Source organism: Diadema setosum, chromosome 11, assembly GCF_964275005.1.
Source record: "Diadema setosum chromosome 11, eeDiaSeto1, whole genome shotgun sequence".
NCBI lineage: Eukaryota > Metazoa > Echinodermata > Echinoidea > Diadematoida > Diadematidae > Diadema > Diadema setosum.
The window spans coordinates 14,930,049-14,958,008 of NC_092695.1; the positions used below are offsets into that span (position 1 = coordinate 14,930,049).

Below are 27,960 nucleotides of genomic sequence, written 5' to 3' on the forward strand. Positions count from 1 at the left end.
CGTTTTCCACTTCCACACGTCATACAATATTGTACAAAACTAAAATCTCCGCGATATGACAAATTAGTTTTTTGAATCACTTGCGTATTCGTACTCTTCTGTCTCATTTTACACTGCTGCTTCCTGCGTGTAAGCATTGTCATCAAAATAAAATCATCCATAATTTTGACACTTAATTCTGCTTGTACAGTCTGTTTTGGAGATGATCAACTCTTGTCAAGCTAACATCAGTCAGGATATAAATCAGCATGGGTAACGTCTGTAGATCTTGCCATCTTCGAGGGAACATGAAGACATAATGTGCAACAGCGATCGTATAGATTTACGCTGGGAGTGGCGCTGAAACAAAATATCTAGAGAACCTCGTAGAGCAAGACCAATGTTAATATTGTCAAGCATTGTCCACCAGGCATTGTTTTCTTTTTGTCGTTACATTTCTGGTGCCAGTTCATGTTACTTGGAAAATCAACGCGGCTTCCCATTGAGGTTCAGTAGATAAAGTTGGCCTATATACGGGTATCGATTGTCTCCACGGTAGGCTTCCGCGAGCCGTTCATGTACCCGTTCAACCTCGGGATGTTTGAGGATTGGCTGCCTGCTGACCGGTGAGAGGTGCGGGTCTGGGAGGTACTGACAGCAGGGTGGCGCCAACAGGAGAAAGCCTTGCGGAACAGGTGGGCCAGCTCCTTGCGGAATACGGGGCTGAGGCCAAAGTAAATGATGGTTCCAACCACAGCATTCAGCATGGCCAACCCTTCGACGATATACATGATCACAAGATAGTACGGTAAACGCTCCATTTGATCATAATAGAACTGAAAGGCGATGTTGTAGGCATGGTACGGCGCCCAGCAAAAGCAGAAGGCAACCACCAATGCAACCAACATAGGGATGGTCTTCTGCTTTCTCACGAGCGTGATCTCGCGGTGGCGAGCGGTGACGTGGCCCGGCGGATGGCGATGAAGCCAAAGTTTGGTAGCGATGCTAAGGTAGATGCAGGCCATGATAACCATGGGAACGAGGAACTCCACTAGCGCCAGTGAAAGGATGTAGGCCCTTGACACGTGAATGTTTTTCCAATACTCTGCGCAGAAGCGGAAGGTCTTGCCTCGGCAGTAGCCAACATGTACGCGCGTGTAGAGAGCCGTCGGAGTGGCAACCAGGATCGACACTAACCACGTAATGATAACTATGACAACGAGCGTTGCTTTCTTCATGCGTGGCATCAAAGGATTGAAGATACCATGGTACCTGGAAAGGAGAGTGAGATAGAGAGAAAGAGAAAAAAGGAGGGAAAACGTTAAAGCTGAGCTGTATCGGTTTTATTCACCATCTCAAGGAGACTTTTAAAAATCCATGCACATAAACTTATTTTTGTATAGTACAAATTCCTCGTGAGTCGTGGTCTATCAAAAAGTCAGTATAAACTCAGCATCTGGATATCGTAAAACTCATGCTACCCGTTACCAGTGTTACTAGTATTTTTCAAAGTCAATACGAGGGTTGGTCCTCATACCTAGTCTCATTCTCGGCGGCAATGAGTGAATGTCTTAGGAATGTACTCTTCCATTTATCACCTTGATCTGTTGATGAAATTAGTTTAGTTTGTATCTTTTCTTCCCCTCTCGCCATCCCATCTTAATTGTAGATATTCTCATATTGCAACGATGACAAGGTACCACGCCGTCGTATAGCTGACAGTTCACACAATCAATCACTCTCGCGCAGTCCCATATTATTTTGCCCCACTGACGTCATCAAAACAGAACTTTCCGACAATGTGATCTTTATCGTGAAGTGGAAATTGTTGTGCTCTCAATGGCAAATATTGATGATGACGGTTTGTCTCGCGGGCGCTTTTATTACTCGTGTGATGGTTTTATGTCCCGTTAAACCGGTGGGTGTAGAGGTGGGACCAAATACCTGTGTTAGAAAGCAAGAGGATGTTTCTCGTTAAAGGTCAGGCGATAGTGCTTAAACGTGGCATCAATAAAACATTTTCCCTTCTCGCTCAAGTTTATTTTCCGTATAAACAGTCATCCGTAATAAGCATGTGAACAAAGATGGCAAGTGAATGTGGGACTCACTTGACGTGAGAGGCAAACACGTTTATGAATGACAAGGATTCTTGACCCATTTGGGCTAAAGAACTAATAAATTCACAGCGGTTGATTTATAACTGTAAAGATCACTGAACCACACGACGAACGCGCCATTATCACTACGAAATGCGAGCAATTTTTTGAGGGTTCCATATTATGATTTCAAAGATATATACGAGTATCAATCATGCTGATTCCGTGACATGCAATATAACTATCTTTTTTATCACGTTAATGTACGTCATCAATACATGTAGAAAAAAAAAAGATAATTATGATTTTTCTTCACGAACAATGCATTTACACATTGGTGCATTCAACTGTATACAAACAAACGACTAACAAACAACCCAAGATAAACAAAACAAATCAAAAACAACAACAACAACAACAACAACAACAACAACAACAACAACAAAGACCAGCACATTACTTCACAGGATTTGTCTTGGTTTCAATTTTCGTATTCTATTTTAATTCTCTTTTGCAAATTGTTGACTCCGATGAGATCTATGCGTCTGTGAACTTCCTCGATCTGTGTCACATCAATCCAACCCCATTCTTGTTTTAGCACACGGTGACAGGACACGGTGACACGGTGACTTTGCCTCGACTGTTGAACATCTCGACATCGGGAGACAAACATGCGTCGGTATCCTTGTCGTATCACCCACACACCCACACACACACACTTTTTTTAATCGGAAAGGTCAAGATAAAAGACAAAAATCGGAGTGACGAATGAGATATGTCATCAGCATTGGTCAGCCCTGCATTCCAGCCATTGCTGTCTCTATTATCTCTATCAGCCTTTCAACAGACACAGAACCACTGCGACAGAATGGCGATAAAAAGTATGATGGAAAACGAGGAGGAGGAGGAGGAGGTATCAAGAAAACAAGAAGAGAAAATAGGAGTGCAGAGATTGAAAAGAAAGCAAAGGCATATGAAGACTGAATAAAAAAGAGAGAAAAGTCGGCATAGTTATTCAGACATTTTTTAATGTGTCTATTTCTGACATCGGTTCTATCGTCCTATCATCCTATTGTCAATAACAACAACAGCAACAAACCAAACCAAGGTAACACCTAGTATGTACACCATTTGCAATCTGTCAGTAATCAGAACCCTCTTGAAGAGTGATTGTTTTGTTTCTTATTACTCTCCATTTATAGTCAAAGCCCAGTGGTATATTATGTGCACTATTAAGAACCATTCAGTAGAGACAAGATAGCGAGAGTATATTTCTCTCTTTTTTTTTTTCCTGAGTGATATTAGAGTCGTGCGTAGCCGTGGACTTCATTTCACTGGTTAAACATCAAGCACTACTATAAAGTCTAATGATACTGTAGGTCTACAGTCAGTAGTGCTCGCCCCTGCACTTACATCTACACAGTGTACTGCACATGTATTCATTGTAGCAAATTCCTGTAGAAACACATTCCATTATCAGTTACAGCTCTCTGTGGACACACAGTGCCATTTATTTGATCATCTTGTTTTACCTGTCTTACTCTATGGTTGTAAAGTCTGGGGTTATGAGTGCATAGACCAAATTGAAGTTTTCCACAGGAAATTCTTAAGAAAAGTTTTGCTTGTGAACAAATGTACGCCTGATTGTATGGTTTATGGTGAAACTGGACGTGGAGTAATTTTGAACCATATTAAATGTAGAATGATTGGATTCTGGTTGAGATTAGTTAAGGGAAAAGAAACCAAGCACTCATGTACAATTGTCAAATTTCTTCTGCATTTACAAGGAGACAAACACTCCCCGTCAAAATCACAATGGTTATTATTTATCGCAAATATTTTTGATTATGCAGGGCTAGGGAATGTGTGGTTAGCACAAGGGGGTGGATTTAGTGCTGCATGGATTTCACACACTTCAAAAGTTAGACTTTTTGATATGTTTAGTCAAGAGTGGAGAGCAGCCACATGGTCAAATAGAATTTGTACAAATTATAGAATGTTTAAGGATAATTTGATGTTTGAGAAGTATTTACAGGTCTTGTGTAAGAAAGATTATATTACATTAAGTAAATTCAGATGTCGATCTAATGAATTACCCGTTAATAAGAGCAGGTTTGATGCAAGCCTGACAGATGAATTGCATTGTACTATATGTTCATCTGCAGAATAAATAGGGGATGAATTTCATTGTATTTTTGTTTGTCCCTTTTTCCACAAAGAGAGACTATTGTATTTACCAAGTAGCTTGACGACCAGTACACCAAGTGCATTACATATGGCCAAACTATTCAATTCAGCTAATGTTTGCCATATGAAAAAAAAAAAAAACTAGCCAAATTTGTAAGAATGATTATGTCTCAGTTTTCGTCAAAACCAAAGAAAAAAGACAGTAGTTTTGTAGAAAGTAAAGTAGATGTGAATGTGTGTACACGTAGTGGTAGAGTAGTTAAACGTCCTTTACGCCTTGTTTTGTAAACATGTTTATTTATATCTGTTATTTTCACATGTACATGTACATTATCACTTATATTTTTGTATTCATATATTGTAAATATGTTTGTACTCTCATACCCCGAGAGGGGGTCGATAGAGTCAATTAAATCTTACAAATCTTACAAAATCTTACAGTCCGGTCATCTCGAAGTGCAATCACAGTTTGTGCATGAGTGCACTGTTTGTTCTCTCTGCCGAGACATTTTTATTCTTTCATTCACATCCCTACACCCTTGTCAATCATAGAATTGACAATTATCAGTTATCAGAAAAAACAAAAAACCTAAGACCTAAGAATCATGCAAAATATCGTCACAGAATTCCATTAGATTCAACAATATGATGTCCTATATTTGTCATCTGAGTCTCGTTATATGTAATGACATAGTAGTCACAGAGTTCTTCTTTTATTTCTCTGCTGAAACTACATGAAGCATTTCTTTATTCGTGGAAGTATTACACATTGCCACTGAATAAATTCACAATCTATTTTCAATGAAAAGTCAATTTTCTGTGATTTGTGAATTTTCGACAAATTCAGAAATGCTTCTCAATTATTTGTGAAATAATTGTGAATTATTTTGAAATGAGAAAAGTGTTTTCCAGTGTCCCTTCAGGCCTTCTATACCGCTTACAATTTTGGGACGAGAACATACAGTACCATACATACGCATACAGTTATGAAGAAATCAATCAAGTGAAAAATCTAGAAAATATGAAGAAAAATGCCTATAGGAACAAATGCAATGTCGCAACAACAACAAAAAAAGAAAAAGAAATACGGAGTTTTTAAATGGTGGATACGGGACAGACAGTAAATGACAAGAAACATAATGGAAGCAGAACTAATAATGCAAGAGTGAATCTGCGCATTTCAATATTTAACATCGTTTAGGATTACTAGGTGACATAATGAGATCAATGATTTCTGGTTATTGGCATAGTTTGCTATAGACTTTAAATAGTTTGTTTACTCGAAGAAGGCAAAGAAGAATACCATTTTTTCCATGCGGCAGAAAAGTCAAGTTTCAATGCAATCCCCACATCGTTCTTCGAGATTATTAGACGGCAAACATGTGATAACGAGTTGTAAAGGCATGACGGGCTCGCAACATGTAGGTGGGTTACATGCCCTCTGGTATCCTCCGCCTATCGCTGCTGTCAGATGCCCTGGAAATATAGATTGACAGATTGACCAATAAACACACGTCATCAGCTAGTTCGAACTCCGCCTGTCAGTGCCGTGATTTCTGTGCTATCAGTCGCGCACTTTCTTCCAAAGATGCCCCCTGTACGTATTTGCTAGCATCGTGCGAGTTTGGAAGTTTTATTTGTTCAGGTGGAGTCCAAGTAACGAGTGATAAGTTCATGCATGTCTTCTTGCAAAATATTACCCATCTAACACACTACACAGACATAAACACACACACATACAGACTACGCACTATTTCTGTCTGTCTTCCCTACTTCACAAAACTGTCGGAGAGACACATCGATCTTCTGACGTGAAAATAATGCATAGCTATACTTGTGTAAACTCGTCAGTCATATATGTTGAGAATTTACGTATTGGCTCCACGAAGAATCAAGAAATACACTGGTAATGCACTTTTTGCCAATAAAGAATGAGTTTATTCGACTCGAATTTTCGGTGGCCTCCTGAAGAAGGTGGAGGCCACCGAAAATTCGAGTCGAATAAACTCATTCTTTATTGGCAAAAAAAAAAATGCATTACCAGTTTATTTCTTGATTCTATATATATATATTATATATATATATATCCACTAAAGTAAGATGAATAGCATTTCCCTAGGTCTTGTAAAGAAAAAAAAAAACGCCCCAAATAATAATCACTCTGGTTTTCCATCACAGTAGTCATGAAAGTCTATCAACATGACTGATGAAATTCTATCGAAATGAACATACTGGCTTCTAAGAGGGACGATGGAAGAGGGTGTGACCCCATTCTACGATGCTTTATATTCTTAATATCTCGACAACTTTCTCGATTTGATTGACGAAAAGCATTTTACTGGGTGATTACTCAAAGTCGAGCGAATAGGTTAAAAAACATGACAAAAAAAAATCAAAAGTTGTTACCGGAACTGAAAGAGAGTAAACAAAGATCAAAGCCCCAGCTCTGTAACATCGGGGAAGGTAAGTTTTTTTTCTTTCAGGAAGGTCAACTTCGTTGCTGACAACATGCCACTTGGACAAGTTTCTTGGTCGATTTAATTCGTTCAGTGGATGATTAAATCTAGAACATAATTATGATTGCACTCGCTTTTCTTATTCACTCAAATCAGTACGGAAATCTATACAAAGATCTTTTTGGCTACATAATCCCAGTTGTTTTTGTCTAAAATTAATAAAGAATTAAGTTGGACAAAACCCAGTTTCCTATAAAGGTTTTCAACGAAAAAGTGCGTAGGGAATACGATTTTTTTTCTTTCTGAAGAGCATAAAATAAAACACTGGTTTTGCATTTTTATTAATTAAAACAACACAAGAAACAAGAATCCATACCAACAAGCACGATATCAAGAACATAGTGTGATCAATCATTTAGCTCTTCCAAGAAAAAGAAAATATTCTCGGTACTGATAGTGTATAGCGGATTTTAGGAATATAAAAAAAAATGTAACGAGTGGGGAAAAACAAGAGCATTGTCACACAAAAGATGGTCCTTTCGATTACATTCAAAACGTACAAATTGGTTCTTGAAAATAAGTTGAGTGTGATGTGTGTGGGTGGGGAGCGGGGCTGTCTACCCCAGATTTCAAACTTGAACTCTCATTACAAGCAATATACGTATGTACTTTAATCCCAATTTTGAGTTCCCAAAAGAAAACAAAGGAAATACACAAATGTATAACGTATTAGTATATAACCTTAATATGTAAGGGTATATAATCGCTACTAATTTAGAAAAGAAGAATGTTTTAAGGCTGGGCAAGCTTGGAAAAACGATCACTTTGATATGAAATGGGCTAAACAGCCACTTGGAAGAAGATATACAAGCAAAATATGAGTAAAGGGGGGGGGTACAATCTTTGATTTTAATGTGCTACATATTAAATAATGATAAGGGGTCAGCAGAACCCTGACGTACGCTAGAAAATAAATACGAGCTCTGGTTCAAGTCATGAACGGAGTATGACGAGAAAGGAGAGGGCTAGGAAGACATTCCTAACCCATCTCTCTCCCTCTCTCATCCCTCCATTTCTCCGCTTCCTCTCTCCCTGCCCTCATTCCCTTTTTGCCTCTCTCTCCCTCTCTCTACCTCCCTCTATCGAACAAGGAATGCGACTTTCAAGCTGGATGGCAGTAATGGGATAAATCCTGCATTATTTAGAGTTGTGAGATCACTACCGCAAGTTGGCAACCTCAAATCGTTTCTCGGAAGTCTTGGTCCAACTTGGCTCGTGAATAGAGCGTTAACCCTAAGATGTCTCGTTGTTCTAATCATCGACTAAACTTTAAGATTGTTAACTTTCGAGTGCGTTTAGGAACAGTGTGTGAACCGAACTAATGGCTGGCAGCCACAGGAGATAGCAGTACCTGAAGATCTTTTCATCAAGCATTCGTTCATACATAGTAATATCAAACGATGACACAAGTCGAGGCATAATGCATAATGTGGGTGCATGTCATAAGCTCAACACCCACGAGTCATACAGCCCACGAGCTACACATGAAACCATGAACAAAGCCACGAACTTAACAGCAACTAAATGGGCACACGAGCTATACGGTCAACGAGATCGACACTAGGCAAAAAAGGCCCACCAGCTCGACACAAGGCAAATACATTGTAATTCCCATGAGCTAAACGCAAGCCAAATTAGGTCCACCAGCTCGACACAAGGCAAGAAAAGCTCATAAGCTCGGTATTACATTTCGGGACTTTTTTTTTTGTCCAGGTTCAAGTTTATGGGTCTGATTTACTTCGTGTCTAGCTAATTGACCTGTTTTACTCGGTGTCTATAGCACGTGGACTGTATGACTCATAGACCTTCTTTTTTTTCCAATGTCTAGCTAGTCAATGCTAGTGGGCCGTATGTGACGCATGGGCGTCAAGTTTTAAAAACTTACATGATAAAATAATTCTTGCTATCGCCAATGACGTAAAAAGTACCCGGATGTTGATTTAAGCGTCATTTACGGTGCATTATGGATAGCCCGGTAGCAAAGTCACTTCCGTTCGTACGCGCGTGATACGTTTACACATACAACCGACTGTACTCTACGTGTACTTACTGTTTTCTCGACTTGAATTTTAGCTTTAATATGATTTGAAATTTCTCCATTCTTAAGAAATTGCTGTTAATACGACTATGGGTTGTTACTGCGAAGCTGCCATGTGTTGTTCGCACGACAATAAATGAAAAAAATTCTACAAAAATAGGTCCCTTACTGGCATGCGAGACGTGACGTGGCCGCGTGGGTGAAGTTTGCGGGTGACTCCACAGCGCAGTGCGCGCGCGACTTACTAGTAGTAGTACTTGCTTGGAAGAAATTGCTTCGGAGACAGGATAAGTTCGAGATCACGGTTCATTCCTGATTGTGTTCGCGACACCTCGACAGAGAACAAATAAAAAAAGATGGGCATTCCATGACGATATCCAGGTGGGTGAATATTTTCCTGCATATTTTCAGCTTATGCAGAGATGACTCATCAGTGATGTGCACATCGATCGCATGATCACGCAGTACGATGTACCGGTATGTGTTAGCTTAACTTGTTATGCGTGCGGCTGGTGCATGCTCATGCAAGGCCGGCCTAGGGCAATGCGGGGTCTATAGCTACAGTGTACGAGTATCACAGGCCTGGCCACTGGCCATGGCTGGCTCGGGTACAGCCGCCTACTGTACTAGTATCCGTGGTCGGCGCGGCGCTATAGGTAAGGTACACAACCGCGCACGCTAGCGCTGTGCAAAATATGCCCCACGCCGGAAGTGCCCCAGTCCCGGAAGTGCACTAAATCTTGACGAAAAAGTCACATCCGGGTACTTTTTACGTCATTGGCGATAGCGAGAATTGTGTTAATTGCAGAAACTACAACATCATGTTTATAATTATCAGGACGGGTATGTGCATCTGTAAACATGTTGCAAATGTTTGAAAGTTTGTTCAGTTTTGAGTTCTGATTGATGTTAGTCTCTAATAAAATTGCACCAAACAGGAGAATATAGAAATTTATTGACAGGAATAAAGATAACAGTGAGTGATTACAAAGGAAATAACAGGTTATGAATTTTATTCCATTTGTGTGGTGCTGAGCCATATCTTGTTTATCAACACATATATTTTGCTATCATAATTATCTTATTCTATCTTTTCTTGCAAAAGCAATTACTGCAATTTGAGCTTTGTAACAAATGCGATACTATGTTCATCACACCGCTGTTGTGTTTATCTCATCTATATTATCCAATATCTCATCTACCATGTCTTTTTGCTATACACGTTAGTGAATCATTGTAATTCTCAATCAGGGCCTACCTACTACGTTGATTATCGAGACAACGTCATATTTTTTCATCCGGTCCTTCTTGCACGTAGGCCTATACCAGAGCTTAAGTCAAACAATATATGGATCGTGCCACGACAACCGAGCTGCGTCCAGCTTTAATTGAGAAGAAGCTCTCACCATTTGTCTATTTTAGTACGCGTCAAATGATATCTGGCAAACTCGCCCGCTTGGCAGTCGCTCGGGGACTAGGATAGACCCTGCGTGTTTGTATTCTTAGCCCAACAGAAGAAAGAGAAGAGAGGAAGAAAGAAGATTTGAAGAGCAAAGGCTGTCAGTGGACAGGGACATCAGCTATTAGACCTTCTCTTTTTGATAGCCCTGTATGGTTATGCCCCTTGTGTGCTGTAAAGCAAAACATGTACTCTTGACAGAGTTGATTTGTACGTCTAAATCAAAATTAAGCCTTTTGATAAATTTGCACAACGGCATGATGGCACAGTATTACCTAACGAGACCACACTTGCGACATTCCGGAAAAAATACACAAACAAAAAACGTGCACCATATCTGTCTTTTGGCGCCGCACGTGGCGTGTTGTCAGGAGTACACAGTTCGTGCTGACGTCACGCCTCACGAGAGAGGCACGCGAGGAACGTGGAGAGCGAGACGGTGCAACGAGAGGCGACCCCGCCAGCGGCTCCGGCTCCTTGACACATTCGCTGATGGATCGTTTGAATCCTGTCATGCAGCGTACAAATCATGGTAGTCTTCTAGTTTTAAAGAATGCTTTTGCACACACATACATCTCACCATACATCTCACCATGTATATATATATTTTCGTAACTTAAACTCATGTTGTAATTAAAGATCATATTATATTGTTTTTTTTTTGTTTTTTTTTTCTTTAAACGAAAACATTATATGAGCAATTATTGAAAGTTTTCTTTTTATGACTTATATGATACAGAACTTTTTGGCCAAAATTGATTTACAAGACAGTTGTATATTATCCATACTTGGTCTATTTCATATGCTATCCTTATGTATACATTGGGCAAGCAGAATTATTATGTTATGCAATATGTACTTTTGAACTATGATGAATTCGTTAATTTGTAATAATATGTAATTGTAATTTTTTGTCTTGTTCACTATGTGGACTACATGCAAAAAAAAAAAAAAAAAAACCAGTGAAAAGAGAATTTCCTTAATGGACAATAAAGCAATTCATTCATTCATTCAAGAGGTTCATGATTTCTGTCTTTACTCTTTGAGTATCTTTCGTAAAGCAGTATTCTAAATTGTATTGCTGGTAATTACATAAAGATTTAAATCATGTCATCCGTTTTTGATATACAGTAATAAAAAACATGTGCTCAATGTTTCATTACGCTCCTTCTTATCGCCAGAGGAAGTCGAACTTCTGTTGTCGCTATGTTGCGTGAAAATGAACTGAAATATTTACAGTCTCATGGCTCAAGGCAGTCCTTCTATGGCGAAAATTGACAGCCAGTCAGCAGATAGAATCTTCTTTTCTCATTTTGCTACTGATAAACTGATAAGCTTCAAATTTAGCTAGGGAACTAGAAAGAAATTCAAACTTTGAAAGGAATTTGAAACGTCATAGTTCGTAATTCCATATTTCGTTTATGAGGTCCAGTTAGATGTGGACGGGATCGCGTCACTGGGTTATACACCCTGCTTTTTGTCAGTTTGCGATGAATGAATCATCAAAGCTTAAAACTATTACAAATATCGTATGAATGTAACTACTATACATCGCCGTTCAATAACACTTGATCAACGTTGGAAGTTTTCTCCGTCGTTGTCGCAGTCAGGTCTAAACGTGTTCTTCGTATACGGGGGGGGGGGGGACTTGCAGACATGGCAGATGACGAGTTGGTTGCAGTAAATGACGTATTGGGCTCGTATTGTGCCAAATAGTGATAAAAAGTTACTCTCAAAATGTTAAACTTTGCCGAGGGTTAAAGGTTTGCATGTCATTTGAACGCTTGACAGTACATCTACTTGTTTCATTTATTGTATGTTTCATTTGAAATAAAAAAAGACAAAGAGGTAATGCACTCGATCGACTCAATTATGTCGGAGAGAATATGCGATATGCTCAGGAAGTTGAGGAAGTCGTGCATTGCAGCTCCCATGATGCTGTAAAATAACGTAGTTATGCAAATAGAAAATGTTCTCATTCAACAAACTTCTCAAAGCTGAAATATACGGCGGTCCTGAAAAAGCTTTATGAAAATGTCGAAACTCTTTATAGTGTTGCATAGTAACAGTTATACAAAAGTTTATTTCACCTGAAGGTAATATACCTTATCTGAAGCCTTCAGAATTTTGATAAAAAGATGACAATGTTTACAAAGTAGAAGGACATCGCTGAAGATCTTATCGTATAAGTATATTTATCGTATATTAAAAGCAGATATGAACAAGGTGTTTTTAACATCTTGTAATGCTAAAAAAATATTCCCTTCGATCCAGTACAGCACACACTTTCCATGACACTAAGCACGCTAAAGGTTTAGCTGTTCCATCAATATGCCACCTAATGTCATTGCAAACGGTGTTTGATAACGTGTTCAGATTGGAATTTTGCCCAGAGCTGTTTGCTGGACAAAAGAGGGTTTCTAAGAAGTCTCTCCGAGAGAAAAATAAATCATTATTCTGAAATGATAACGATTGTTACGGCAAAGACCTTTGTATTAAAATCGTGCTATATGGAACATTCTTAAGCCAGCTTATTATACCATTTATTTCTAAATCTGCCTATATAGAGACCCCGTTTACAGTGCGGGGCTGGGCCGAGCCGCGGCCGAGCCGCGGCAGAGCCCAGCCTCAATTGCGGGGCCGAGCCCCGCAATTTTGTCCGTTTACACTGCCGGGCACGGCCGCGCTTTTAATTCAAACCTTTCAATATTTTTGTCGTAGTGGCGCTCTGCTTGTAAACAAACGCAATTTGGTATAGCCTGGTTTTCAGACCCTTTGCCAACTGGATTCCGTGGCGACGAAGTCGCCGTTCGGGCAAAGGCCTTTGCCGAATGAAAAATCATTTGCAGGACAAAACCACCTTAAACTATACTAGTTTTCGACGTTGAGGGGGTTAATATCGTGAATAGCGAAATAGTACGGGCAGATTGTCTAGAAGCCAGACTAAAGTTGGCCGCGCATTTGGCCCAGTTTGCGTTTACACCAAAAAGAGGCCGGGCTCGGCCGCGGCTCGGCTGCGGCCGAGACCACCTCCAGAGCGTGGCCAAATGCGCGGCCAATTTTGGCCTCGCATTTGGCCTTTTGCGCGTTTACACTGAAATGAAAGAGGGCTCGGCCGCGGCTCGGCCGCGGCCGAGCCTCGCACTGTAAACGGGGTCTAGGTCTCAGGCAAAGAGAATGAGTGGATAAATCATCGCAGTAAGCATTTCCCAGATTTTTCCTACGCTTACACTGACAAAAATCTTAAATCATTCATTTCAGTTTCGATCGACTAGTCCGTGGGGCGATTTGTCGTTTCTATTTGAAATGGCTGTAGTAATTTACTCGAAAGACATGTCCCTATATTGATAATAAAATGACGGTCGGTCGTAAAAAGGCCATTTATTCCCTCAAAATTAAGATAGAATATTAGACATTCCAAGGTCAAACCGTTCAGAGAAATCACATTTCTGGGTCAGCGATGGAAAATGTGAACAGGAATGTGACAAGAATTTCAAGGAAAAAATCATGTGACGAAGTACATTACCCCTTTACCTGAAAGAATGGCGAGCTTTATAAAGTGCGAAAAAACAAAACAAAATAGAAAACAAAACAATGTGACAAGAATGTGACAAGAATTTCAAGGAAAAAAAATCATGTGACAAAGTACATTTTACCCCTTTACCGGAAAGAATAGGGAGCTTTATAAAGTGCCAAAAAATAAACAAAATTGAAAACAAAACAAAATAATGAGAAGCATAGCAACAATCACATTCGATTACTGCGTTTGTTAGAGTGAATTATTATCATAGGAATAATTTGATATGTATAAATTATATTCACTTGTTCACGCAAAGATTAAAACTTGTATATCTTTGCTCGTTGTAACAATTTCATACTCATCTCTTGACAGCTAAATGGCACAAAATCTTTAACAATTGCTGATATTGATATGGGAAAAAATAACACGTAAGACTTTTTTGTAAACTTAATCTGCAGTTCCCAATAAAATTTTCTACACTGAATACAGTTTATCATTCCAAATTTTGCTGTCAAACAAAAAGTGGATGTCAATCATTCAAACACCATTATCAAAAATTGAACGAAACTTGAACGACCTCATCAAAATGCTATAAACATTCTGCGGTTTATTTGTACCAACGCATTGTACGTGTCCATCCTTACATCTCCACAGCAATGATTGAAAGAGAAGTCGGGAATTTATCGGCAAAATCACAAATTATACATTAACAAGGTCTTTTTGAAGGAAATTGTCGGATGTGGTCATAGGCCATCGTGGCAAGGAATAATCATATCTTAAGGTCCATGAAAGTTCAAACACATCCCATTTTTCAAACGTGGTATTTTAAACCCATTTTTATACTACACATGCGGGAAAACTGGGACGCTTGCCAGCAACTATGAACTAGAATTTGTGGCAAAATCTTTAGCACGTTCAAAAATCTTTGAAGACCTTGCGAAGGCTTGTTTCCGTATTGAATTCGCCACTCCGTTTTGACTTTCGCAAGGCCATGGACCTACAACAGGTTAAACCGTGTCATCTCCGTCTTTTCTTCGTGTGATCAACGGTGCAATCGGGCATTTTTCGCCTCACAAAGAAAATACTAAAGAAAGAAGAAGCTCCCCAATTGGCAACACGACTACGTGAAGTCCTTACGATGACGGAGTGTAGCCATCGTACGATGACATCGATATCGGACCACGATGTCGGTGAACATTCAGCCTAATTTGAGTCGCTCAAGTGTTTCCCGTTTGTCATGGTATTAAACGTAAATGGACAGCCAGTGAGTATTTTCCTCAGTCACAGTGCAGAGGCGTGTGTAACTCCCAATCACAATTCAGTTCCTGCAGAATGACGTACTGCGATGACGAGACAACCAGAAATAAGAATGCAGCAGCATTTCTTCTTTGGATGCACTAGCGCACGATGAGTAATTTTCACAGGCCCAGCACCTCCTCGTATAACTTAAATTTATCCATTTCTCTTTCTCATTCCGTTCTATAAGACCTATGCAATGAAAATAAAATCTGATTGATTAAGAAATGAATGCTTCATCCATTGAAATACAATTCTGGAAAAAAAAAAGACGATGACAATGACGAACAAGCAGAGTAAAAAGGAGGATGAAGAGGATAAGTAGGAGGAAGCAAATCGAAGGAGAAGGTAAAGAAATGAAAAGGAAGCGAAAAGAAATTAAGGCGAAAGGAGGAAGAGGAGGCTTACGAGGAGGAGGAGAAGAAGAACAAGGAAAAGAAAGAAAAGATAACGAAGAGGAATGACTGCTTAAAAAATGATTACAATAAATTTACATGATCTAATCGCTTTGGAAAATTTTGAAAACCCACAAAACGTCAAAATTGGACAAACTGTAATGTTTAAGCCTTTTCTTTTCCACTTCAAGTATCGTCAGTAATGGCGTCTTTTTTCGGTGACTAAAACAGAGTAGGTCCTACATAAAAAAAGGTGAATAAGTATGCAAAAGTAATTCATTTCATAAGCAATGTACAAATTTAGCCTTATCATGAAATAAACAATACTAACAACAGCAACAAAATAGTTTTATTCTCCATGATCATATTATTTTTACATATAACTTCTGCTATCCAGTTGTAAGTTATAGGGAACACAACCTTTTGCACAAGCGAGTAACGAGTCTTTAAAGAATCAGTGGTATTTTGATGGTGCTGGTGATAATGTTTGATATAACTGCATTAATGATACTTTATAGCAATAACACCAGCCAGCTTCTTACCCCTGCCTTAGGTGGCATGTAAACGTTAAACTGCGTGTTCTGCTCCCAAAACTATCATTATCCCATCAGCAATTGAATCACCAACGTAAATGGTCGGCCGAAGGTTGTATACCATCGGAGGTCACGTGACGCGATAGTGACCTGGTTCGAATGTATCGTACTCTCAATACAACGTCGTGAAGCCATAGAGTGACCTTCGCATGTCCTTCGGGGAAAGATTCACATCTTCCACTGTGGTTCGGATGCTAACTTTTGTCATCATTTGATGCGAAATACCACTAGCCTAATACATTGATAAAGAGAAATAATATAAATGAGCACTTCGTCTGATGTACAGCTCCAAGAGTTGAGGTATACGATTGCTGCTCTCACAATCTCAACAACGAGGTACTTTTATCAAGATTGATGATGGGAGAGGAACGTGCCTCGGTTACCATGGTAGCGTCGACATTATTCCTGACACCGGTCTTTTTTTACGGTGCTCACAGCGTATGTGTTTTTATAGCAAGAAAAACAAGCTGGAGAATTGAACTCACGTTTATCTCATGCTCGAGTTAGCCATCGTTGTGTACATGGAAATGCGTTTTCTCCTTCACTAGTATTAGGTATGTAGTTTTACACTTGACAAAAAGTGCAGAATTCGTTACACACCACAATTCAATTCAAAATGACGTGGATAGCATTATTTTATTCAGCGGGGTTTAGAAATAAGTTAGTTACAATAAGTTACATACACGAACATAAGAAATAATGAGATATAATTACTTGTACGTATGAAAACCGTGCACGTGTTTCATAAATACATTAAAAATCTAAAAATTTAAGAGACAAAAGGCCAATTAGCTCATGGGATACTTACTTAGCAAGTGAGGAGTAAGCACAAATAATCGATAGAATAGGAAGTATGAAAAGAGGAACAAAAAGGGAATGTTAAACGGGAAGATCAGATGAGGGGACTCATAGACCAAATGAGACGACTGCTGGAAAAACCATGTTTGGTATGATTATGTTTGTGTAAGTGGGCCGAGGAAGGTCGCTCGGGGAATTAGAAAACTATGTAGAGTAACATTGTAATATATTGGACAACACAAGGAAACCTTAAACGACTGCAAGGTGCTGAAGTAAGCATTAACATCACTGATAGTTTTACAAGTCCAGTAATAACAGTATCATCTGCATGTTTGATTATGGAACAACTAGGTTCTGACACTGCACAGTCACTGACAGAGCGAAAATAAAGTTGGAAAATCACACAACCCTGGGGTGTTTCCGACACTCCAGTTCTTGAACTGCAATGTGAGGTGATTTGATTTGATTGTGGCCTGTCAGTTACGAAGCTGTGCGGAATCAGAGCAAGTTTGGGTGATACTTTTGAGTTTCAACAGTTTGCTAGTAAGAATATACGTACAATGGAAACGTTGGATGCGCTGGAAAAGTCAAAGAAAAATGATCAAGCGCAAGATTTCTGAGTCTCCAAATGTTGGTCAATTCTGTGAAGAAAAACAAGAACTTAATCTCCTAAACATTTATTGTTCTGGTAAGGAAATTGACATGAGTAAAAAAAAAAAAATGCTACTAGGCTCCGTAGTATTCCAAGCACTTTATGACATTTGACGTCAAATCAACAATGATTTAATTCACTTGGTTTAGTAATTTTGGGTATGTACTGCAAATACCAAGATAATTATCGATTTTTTCCTAATCTGTTGTCATGAATATGTATTTGTACAAAGTTGGTGTGGCCTGTTAAGCCCATAACGTTGAAAAAAAAATGGATCGAGACTGGAGGCAAAAGGGAAGAATAAAGTGTTCTTGTTACTTTAAGTCTGATATCATTGGTGGTGGTAATTTGTTTTGTTATCAGAATGTGTGACATGTTGTGCCACCAATATTTCCTTCCCTTCCGTAACACTGTGGAATTCAATTCATTTCAAATGAAATTGTATTTCCAGTAACACATGTTTGTTGTCGCACAAATTCAATGAAAACAAAGCGTAAAATGTATTGCAATAAATGTAAAGGCACGGAAACACACACACACACACACACACATACGCAACATAAACACACAGAAAAAAAGAACGTAGACAGGACAAACAATGAGACAAAGGGAGGTTAGAGGGAGAAGGAAGGATGTAAGGAAAAAGAAGGAATGAAGGGAGGGGAGGAGAAGAAGACTATCGAGAGAAAGCAGGGGTCCACATCACACGTCATGCTGAACTATTGCCAGACCCTGTTCATTGGCATGGACAAGATAATTGAAAAGGAAGTTTTGAAACAAAATGGAATATATATGTATATACATATATGTGTGTGTGTGTGTGTGTGTGTGTGTGACCCTGCACCACAAAACCAACAAAAAGTCGCCCGACATGGACTTTCAGTTAAGGGCAGACTCTGAAAGAGCAGACTCTAAGCTTTAAAATGATGTATGATTCAATACAAATGGACTACCCTAACCTACCTCAACACTGGAAAGAAAGCAAACACTCTGGAAAAGTGTGAACTGAGAAAAGAGGCTCTGAAGTAAGCAGTCTATTCAAGCGCTGTAATCTTTACCAAGCCGTGCTAGCTGTGCCATGAAAGGGACAAAACACAGGATGTAAACCACCGGAGCAACAACAATGAAGGAATTATCAGATTAAGCTGAAATTGAGCATGTTCTATTAAAACATTCTGCCCATGATTATTGCTAACTTTTAAAGCAGTAGCGTCATCCTTTCAAAAGTTATTAGACTTGAAAGTGAAGAGTGTGTACAGGATTTCAAGACATGAAAAACGGCCTCCAAGACAAGCCTGATCATTCTACTGTTCCCCCAAAAAGGGTTATAGAAAAATCGTTAAAAACACACTTTCCAATTCATGTTATGATACCAAACTGAAGAATAATGTAGAAGGATAGTTCTTTCAGAAAATATGAAAAACTCAAGATTGACTTGGTTGAACCATTTCACCCTTTTTGAGGCCTCACTTAAAATCAAGGGATGGGACTTTTTGTTTGTTTTGTGGTGCACGGTCACATATATATATTTTCGAATATCATTTAATAACCAACCAAAACTGTCTTTCATTTTCTCTTGAATACAGGTAGGCTCGGTGCATCTTTTAGATCATCACTTAATAGGTTCCAAAATGTTGTCCTGCGGTATAACGCAACTGGTATGATAAGTTGATAAAAAAGAAGAAAATAAAAATAGAAGATGACCCATCCAAAAGAACGAGAGGAAAATAGTTAAAACAAGTCATTCTTTTCCGAATCTAAAGGGGTTGTTATATTTTGTGTCAACCCGTCATTGTATAGTCACATGGAATGACTGCAATGCCGAACTACTTTGAGAGGGACTCGGGGAGTTTTATGTGATGAACCTCTCCCGTCCTACATCCGCCTTACATCACTATCCATTAGTGTCTACAGTTTGACTGTTTTGTCTGGCTGCCATGTCCCGCTTGTATTTGTTATGAACAACAGCAGGGTGTGTGTGTGTGTGTGTGTGTGTGTGTGTGTGTGTGTGTGAGGGGATGGGGACATGCCCAATCAGTTTCAGTTTCACTGGGTATTGCGCTCTCTTTCTTTTCATCCCTCTTGATTCTTCATCTCCCCCCCCCCCCCATCAGCTTCATAATTCACCTACTTCGATAGGATCAACTGGAGAAAAAAAAAATCAATTCGATCTGCTCTACCTCTTATTTTCTCTCGGAAGGCCTAAATAGATTGTTCAGTTATATTTCCTTCCGTATGAGGTAAATTATTTTGGTTGATTCAATCTCGTACGCTTCTTTTAAAAGACCATCTTTTATGTCATTATACTTGTATTATACATGAGAACTCATGCACAATTTATTGAACCCTCTTCTAAGTTCAAAGTTCAAATTTATTTTTCATATTTCCATTTCTCAATGATGACATTACAAAATTATTGACAACAAAACAAGAATACAAAATATATACAATCATGTCTTTTGATCGTAGAAGAAAAGAAAAAGAAAATATACTTGACACAAATGTACAAGGTCATATTGTGTGAAAATGTCACTAGTAAGTATAAGAAATATGATGGGGCCTACATAAAAGCTTTAAAGCTTGTAAAACTGTAGGTTCCCGAGTTCATAGGCATATAATTTTACAAGGAGAACGGATATGTTTGTCTTGACCAACTAAAATTACACAAGTACAAAAAATCGATGAGTAATAAACTAATGAACCACATAGATATCGCACAATCCAGACTGCATACAAATCTCGCAGTGTTTGAATAACAAAAATGCTATATTATTAAAAGATGTATCGGTACCATGAAATAACTTGAATGACTTGGTGCTGCGGACAAGGACAAAAGACTGGGAGCATAAAAGGGCTGCTAAAAACTTGGTAGTGTGTATCCACTAAGTAATAACTGTTTTAGTTTGCGTTTGAAGGTGAATAAAGATAAGGAAGAAGTGATATCTAGAGGGAGATCATTCCAATATCTGGGTCCAGTAAATATAATTGTTTTCTTTGCAAAAATAGTGCGAGTACGGGGAAGGTGATAGGCGTCACTCTGGCGAGTGGGATAACAGTGGATAGAACGATTCCTTTTGAACATGTGGATAAAAACAGATGGTAATTCATTAGTTGTTAGTTTATACATGAAAATTCCGAGATTGTAATAAAATAGGTCTGGAATTTTCAGAATTCTGTTTTGATGGAAAAAACAATTTGTATGGGCAAAATATCCGGCGTGGTTTATGATTCTTATTGCACGCTTTTGAATACGGAGAAGGGAATCTAGTAATGAGTGAATTGCATTTCCCCACGTTAAAATTCCATAATTAAAGTGTGGAGATATTAAACAAGAATATATACTCTGCAAAATATGAACAGGAAAGAAATGTTTGAGCTTATTCAAGATTCCAATATTTCTAGACAAAATTTTACTTACAAAATTAATATGAGTTTTCCAGGATAATTCTTGGTCAATCCAAAGCCCTAAAAACTTTGTATTATTAACCTGCTTTAAACATAAATCATTTATTTTGATATCATATGGAACAACATTCAAGGAATTACTGAATACCATATAATGAGTTTTTTCTATGTTCAAAGATAATTTGTTCGCATAAATCCAGGATTGCACAGACCTAAGCTCAGTATTCATCATATTTATTAATGCATTAGGGTCTCGATGTGAAAAAAACAAGCTAGTGTCATCGGCGAAACAGATAAATGACAAAATTTGCGATGATTTTGGAAGATCGTTTATGTATAAGATAAATAAAAGTGGGCCCAAGAGGGAGCCCTGCGGGACTCCACATGAAATAGGCTTTAATTGCGAATCATGGCTATTGATATTAACAAATTGCTTTCTTTCTGTTAAATAACTCTTAAACCATTCTAAGGGGGTCCCGCGGATTCCATAGTGACACAATTTATAAAACAAGATTTCGTGATCTATCGTGTCGAAAGCTTTAGAAAAATCAAGAAAAACTCCAATTGTATGTTCAAAACTATCTATAGCATGAGCTACCTTGTCTATAAAAGTAAGTAAAGCATGGGTTGTGTTGTAATGTTTTCTAAAACCAAACTGAGAATCTGACAGAATGTTATGATTTGTGAGAAATTTTAATAATCGTGTATAAACCACCCTTTCAAGAATTTTAGAGATTGAAGTCAGCAAAGAAATTGGTCGGTAATTATTCACCAAATCTTTCTGTCCCTTCTTAAAGATAGGGACAACTTTTGCGACCTTCATCTTATTGGGGACTTTGCCATTAAATAAGGATTGATTTAAAATGTAGGTAAGAGGAGTAATGATTTCGCTTAAAACATTTTTTAAAAGAAAATTTGTAATTCCATCATATCCTGAACTTTTTTTATCATTCAAATTCTTAATAATATCTATAATTTCTTCTTCAGCAATAGGTTCAAAAAATATTGATTGAGAATTCCTATTACCTAAGTATCTATGGAATTCAATTGATGATTTCGGGATTTTACTGGAAAGATGTGGACCAAGAGTTGCAAAATATTCATTGAAAGATTCCGCCATAATGACCGGGTCGTTAATCTGGCGGTCGTCCACTGAAATATATTTAGGAGAATCGGTATTATTTTTATGTTTGAGCGCCTCATTAATCACCTTCCACGTACTCTTCACATCAGATTTATATTTAACAAACTGTCGGGAAAAATAATTTCGCTTGGCTATACGTATTGTGGATGTCAATATATTCCGATAACGAACATATCTCAATTTGTTTAAAGGGGATGGATCTTTACGATACTTATGAAAAAATTTATTCTTGCGGTTAATGGACCTGAGAAGAGATTTTGTAACCCATGGTTGTCGTGGCACTTTTTTATAATTAGAATGGTGAGGTCTTCGGAGAGGAACACAAGAATCATAATTAGCGATTAAAATATTCATAAAATTTTCAAAGGCTAAATCAATGTCGCTTTGACTGTATACGGTGGACCAATCCTCTGAACTTAATTTCTCCCTAAGTTTATTAAGGTTGGATTCAGACATTACACGAATACCTGAGTTGTGGGTGTGAGAAACATTAGCAGTCATAAAATTGGACACAAGGGCGTAAATTGGAAAATGATCAGTGACGTCAGAAACTATAATACCAGATGTGATGTTAGAAAATGAGTCATTTACAAAAATGTTGTCAATAAGAGTAGATACATCATCAGTTATTCGAGTCGGTTTTCTTATAAGGGGAATAAATGATTTCGACAACATAAGGTTGAGAAAATCTGCGCATAAGGGATTATCACTGTAATTAAGGAGATTGAGATTAAAATCACCCATGACAAAACATGTCTTACTGTCAAAATAAGTGTTCGAGATAAGGCCGCAGAATAACTCTAAAAATTCAGCAGGATTTGAGCTTGGGGGTCGATAAATCTCCCCAATTATAATATTACCTTTGTTTGGAGTTTTGACCTCGATAAATACACTCTCAAATGTATCTGACATCACGCTGTATTTTTCTAAGAAGACACAATCTAAATTCTGTGACACATAAAATCCGACTCCCCCACCTTTCTTCCATGTTCTGTTATTTGTTATAAGTTTAAAACCGTCTATAATAAGCAGCGAAGAGGGTGATGTCTCCTTCAACCAAGTTTCACTGAGCCCGATGATATTATATTTAGATTTTAGTATACTCACAAAAGATAGGAATTGATCAAAGTTTTTGTTTAAGCTTCTGATATTAAAATGTGAAATAAAGAGTTGATTTGCATCGGTATGAGTGAGTGAAGTAAGCTCATCCTCTGTGTGGTAGTGAGTAAATACATTTTGGACTGCTGTATCGCTAGAGTCAAAATCCAGTCTTAATTCAGGAGTTTGCATATTTAAGAAAGTGACGATGTCGGAATCCTCACCCTCTTCGCTGTCTACTGAATTTACTGGTGTCATATCAGCAAATGACTGAGGATAAAGGGTGGCAACTGATGCGACATTCGAGTTTACAGTAGTATTTGGATTCATCATTGTGAATGATACAAGGCAGGTGAATATGAAGACAGGCTGTATACAGGAAATAACTGCTTAAGAACACATCTGCTACTTGGTTTTATAGGGAGACAAGTGGGAGAACATTCACCCTGATGATATATGGGTAAAGAATGTCCAATGGCTATACATAAAACAAAGCATGCCGAAAATTCAAAGGTAACTGCACCAGTATAGTAAGTAGGGAATGAGGTTGTTGCTAGGCTGTATGGGGCCAGAATTGCACTGAACAGTTCAAAGAAACGAATGCCAGAGCAAACAGACAAAAAATAATTGGGGGTGAACGAAAACACCGTAGAAATACCTTTATGCATACACAATGATAACAGTTTGCAGAGGGTAGGAGGCAAATTACGTTGAGGAGTCAGAAGCACCGGGGTGACACATATTTGCATGAACATTGATGACAAATCACTGAGAGGAGTCGGAAGTACCGTGGTAACACGTCTTTGGATATACAATAACAAATAGCTGAGAACAGGTAGTGAATTGATTTGCGAGGTCAAAAACACCGGAATAATGCATTTTTGAATACACAAGGATGACAGATTGCTGAAAGCTGATGACAAGTTAATAGCGGTCGAAAGCGCCGGCATAACACATTTTTGCATACACAATAGGAAATTCATTAACACTGTTATGTAAATTTTTGCGAATTTCGCCAGGAGAGAAAGCACAGTGAGCGTGCATAGAACAATGTAAAAAGGTATACCGAGTACTGGTTCTTTACATAGTGGATATGGTAATACAGTTCTCTGTTCAAATCTAAACATACAAGTGGTTATACGTACGTTCATAAGTATGCACTTGGCACAATTGTGAAAAATCAAATTGATACATCCAGGTAAGACAGATTTTGATGTTGCGTGCATGGAATGTATGTCAAGGCAAAATGCAAACACTGCTGAGCACAAAACAAAATCTAAGTTGAAATGAAAATCAATCGGTGTGTCGTGTGCGTACTTAAAGCACACAGAAAGATACATAATCAATAAAAAATTGCTTACATACATGTCTTCTTTAGACCGTTTTCTCCAGATGTTACCCGCAGCCACCCCTCCCTCCCTCACCCTTGAAAAATCCCTTTGCAATCAAAGTACAAACAACATTGCAATTTACTTCTTTTCTCGTTACGTACAAGTTATAATTTTGTTATCATTTCCAAGGAATTGTGAAGAAAAAAAGACAAAAGGTTATGATAGCTTCAGTCATAACACAGAACAGACTATTTCATGTCGGATATACTATAATCAAAGATTGCGATAAAAAAGCATATCACATTTTACATTTTTTTTTTCTCCAATAGCCGAGTATTGGGACATAATGGGAGAAAATAGAGGAATTAAGACACATCTTCTACTTCCACTGTTAATTGTACCAAACCAATTCTGTTTTCCAGTAGCTGTTGCTGATTGTTTTTTGTTTTTTTCAATCCCGTATTAATTCACGGAGCAAAGAGAGAAATAAAAACAGCCTACAGTTGATGTTGTTACTATGAAGGAGTTTAACAGTAGTCCTCCAAAGGAGAACATTAAGCCGTCGTGTCGGTCCCGTGGTTGTTATGCTATTATTGATTCGTAAGCGACCACGTGTAAAGAAATCGTTTCAATTGCATAAAAGGATTACATGAAGAAATGCGTGCATGAATACATGAGTAAACATTCTCTAATTTTCAAACGCTTCCATTATCTTCTGTCACTGTCACTTTATATTTGTTCATAATTTATTATAACTGACGATAGTGAGGATATAGACAGTTTCTTTCTCGAAGACCCATCTTATGTGCTCCTCTCTGTTCCTTCTGCCTTCATAATTTTACCTTTCACCTGTCTCTTAGAACTTTGTGCATCTTCTCATGTGTACTAGTCCCTTATCTCGATCCCACGCAAATATAATTCTAGTCTGTGACAAGGACTTGTTATAAATTTATAATTTCTGTACATGACATCATAAATACACTGAGTTTTTATTGCAATGTATTAATGTGATATCTCATCCCATTACATTACGTTCGAATGTAGCCTGTATGGTCCATTAGAAAAGTGTTCTAGTCATGGGCCACTGATGTCACAGTAGACCTATAATTGACATCGTAATTTCCAGCGGAAACAATGTGCGGTTTACTATTAAAGGGCCTTATTCGATTGCTGTCATACTGTGGAAACTGTAATCGGACTGTTCCTGTCGACAAACTGAGAAAATAACCGGGTTTCTCTGTCTTCGTGTACTTTTATTTGTTATATCAGCATTAAGCGCATCTATACATATGATTATGACATCAACCTCACACGGACAAGTTGAGTGGAGATGAGTTTGGTGTGTGTTTTGATTTGGTAATGTACATGGGTGATATTATAGAATCTTACTGTTAGAGTTATGACTGGACCACAGTTGGAATATAATTCAATTCTTTTTTTAAATATAATTTGACCATCGACACTTAAAAAATGGTACGTGAACAACGTTCGCACTTTGGGGGGATTTTTATTCGCTTGGCCAACACTGGATCACTTTAAACAAAATCTGAAGACCTTATTCTGAAATGCACCTAAATATTACTGTCACTGCATAGTAATTTGTATATACAACTGTATCTCATCTCCTATTGCAATCACGGATGACATCTCATAGCGCTTTGTATCCAGAGGAAAAGGTGTTATAAAAACATCAACTATTATTATAGCATTGTATATAATAGTAATCGTAAATCATTCTCGCCTCGTTACATTAATGTACATCCCTCTCGTAATATTCTTCTCCTACCTGATTATTCCCTTTTACATCTCTAAACTCTGCCTTTGTCTATACACAAGAGGCAAATATTCCAAAGGAGGTATGTGATATAGAAGTCGACTGAGAATATGTTTCTTTGGGAGAAACTCAGCATGGGAGATATTAAAGGCACACAAAGATATCCAGACACATACAACGTTATATACATACGTCCACGTTATTTTCAAAAGTGTACCTCAGGAAAGATGAGCCAAACAACCCAAATAACGCTGTGTTGAGATGACCAGCTTTGAGCTCAAAATGCAACCAGGGGTGCGGGAAATTTAAGTAGTCATTTGAACACAATTATAGGCCAATTCTTCCATATGCCATCGTACTAAGCTTCATGAAAGCCGAAATCTTCAGAAGTTAATCACATCGTTAAACATTGAACTTCGGACAGGAAGCAGTATGGAAGTTATGTTATGGAACATATGAATATCTTCAGAAGTTAAACACATCGTTAAACATTGAACTTTGGACAGGAAGCAGTGTGGAAGTTATGTTACGGAACATAACCAGGTGAGAGCATAATATATATATCTTGGCCACAAGGTTCGGAGAGCAAGGAGACAGGAGCTACTGGCACAAATTGCGTATTTTCTGAGGTGAAATCCCACCTTCTGGATATTTGTGTGTTGTATGACTGAATGGTGAACCTTCTGGAATGAAGTAGAACCAACTGGGAGGATGTAAGTTCAAGGAAAGGAAAGACTTGCTCAGTTTTCTTATTTCTCATTTGGATTCAGTTTCACTGTCTTTTTGCCTCAGTCCCGTGCTCACTAAGTTGTGTTAGCAGCTGCCATCCAGTATGTCACAGAACACTGGACTCTGACTTTTGTACAGCACATTACGTGTCTACCTATTCAGTCTCCCCGCGCAGTGTTGTGTGAATGCACTCTTCCAGATCACTTCTTTTGTTTAGGTGTTAGAGCACCGGGCATCCCGAGACTCCCCAAGTATTTCTGAAAGGGGTGATTACTTCAGGGGCTATTCAACACCTTGCATTGTTTACTGTGTGGTGAACTGCCTTGCTCATCAATCGGTATGCCAGGGACCAGGGGTCAAAAGAAATCGTGTTCATCTGTTTCTCCCCCTGGTGTTGATGCTTCTGAATTCTATGAACAGATAAGTGAAGAGGTCAGAGAATTCTTCAGCAGTGAGCAGTTCAAGGAGTTGTTCAAAGTTTCCCTTGTGGAAGCAGTCCGCAACGAAATGCAAAAGCTTCAAACACAGCTAGAAATCGCGGAAGGCAAGGTGATTGAATTGGAGGCTGAAGTGAAATCAAAGGCGAGTGTCATCACGTCACTGCAAAAACAACACGAGCTTGTCTCAGCCGATATAGCCAACCTCAAACGAGACATGAATGATGCTGAGCAATACTCTCGTCGTAACTGCGTGCGGCTGTATGGCATCCCCGAAAACCCAAAGGAGGATACAGACCAGGTGATGCTTGATCTGGCCTCGGAGAAGCTGAACATGAAGCTGCAGCGACATGAGATTGACAGGTCTCACCGTGTGGGTGCCCCTTTTTTGTATTCATTTTAATTGTAGGCGCATGTCTCGTAATTTTGATAACAAACTCATTTTCAACTTCAATTGATATTGCACCAACTGTAATAGGAATTTCTGAAACATGGCTGAATGCTAACTCACCT

General features: G+C 38.4%; 2 protein-coding genes across 2 annotated transcripts in view; one reads left to right on the plus strand and one right to left on the minus strand.

Annotated features, from left to right (window-relative positions):
* Positions 1–506: 506 nt before the first annotated feature.
* The window catches only part of LOC140235301 (prokineticin receptor 2-like), a 51,493-nt gene continuing 24,039 nt past the window's right edge, over positions 507–27,960 (minus strand). Inside the window, exon 2 of the mRNA XM_072315329.1 lies at positions 507–1,251. Coding sequence (XP_072171430.1) covers positions 507–1,251 — 745 coding nt within the window. The remainder of the gene's footprint in view (positions 1,252–27,960) is intronic.
* On the plus strand, positions 27,350–27,850 carry LOC140234879 (uncharacterized). Its single transcript, XM_072314925.1, has one exon. The coding sequence runs from the start codon at positions 27,350–27,352 to the stop codon at positions 27,848–27,850; it is 501 nt and encodes a 166-aa protein (XP_072171026.1).

Bases quoted from the DNA above. Each gene is read 5' to 3' on its own strand.
- LOC140234879 (XM_072314925.1), top strand. From the start codon at position 27,350: ATGCCAGGGACCAGGGGTCAAAAGAAATCGTGTTCATCTGTTTCTCCC.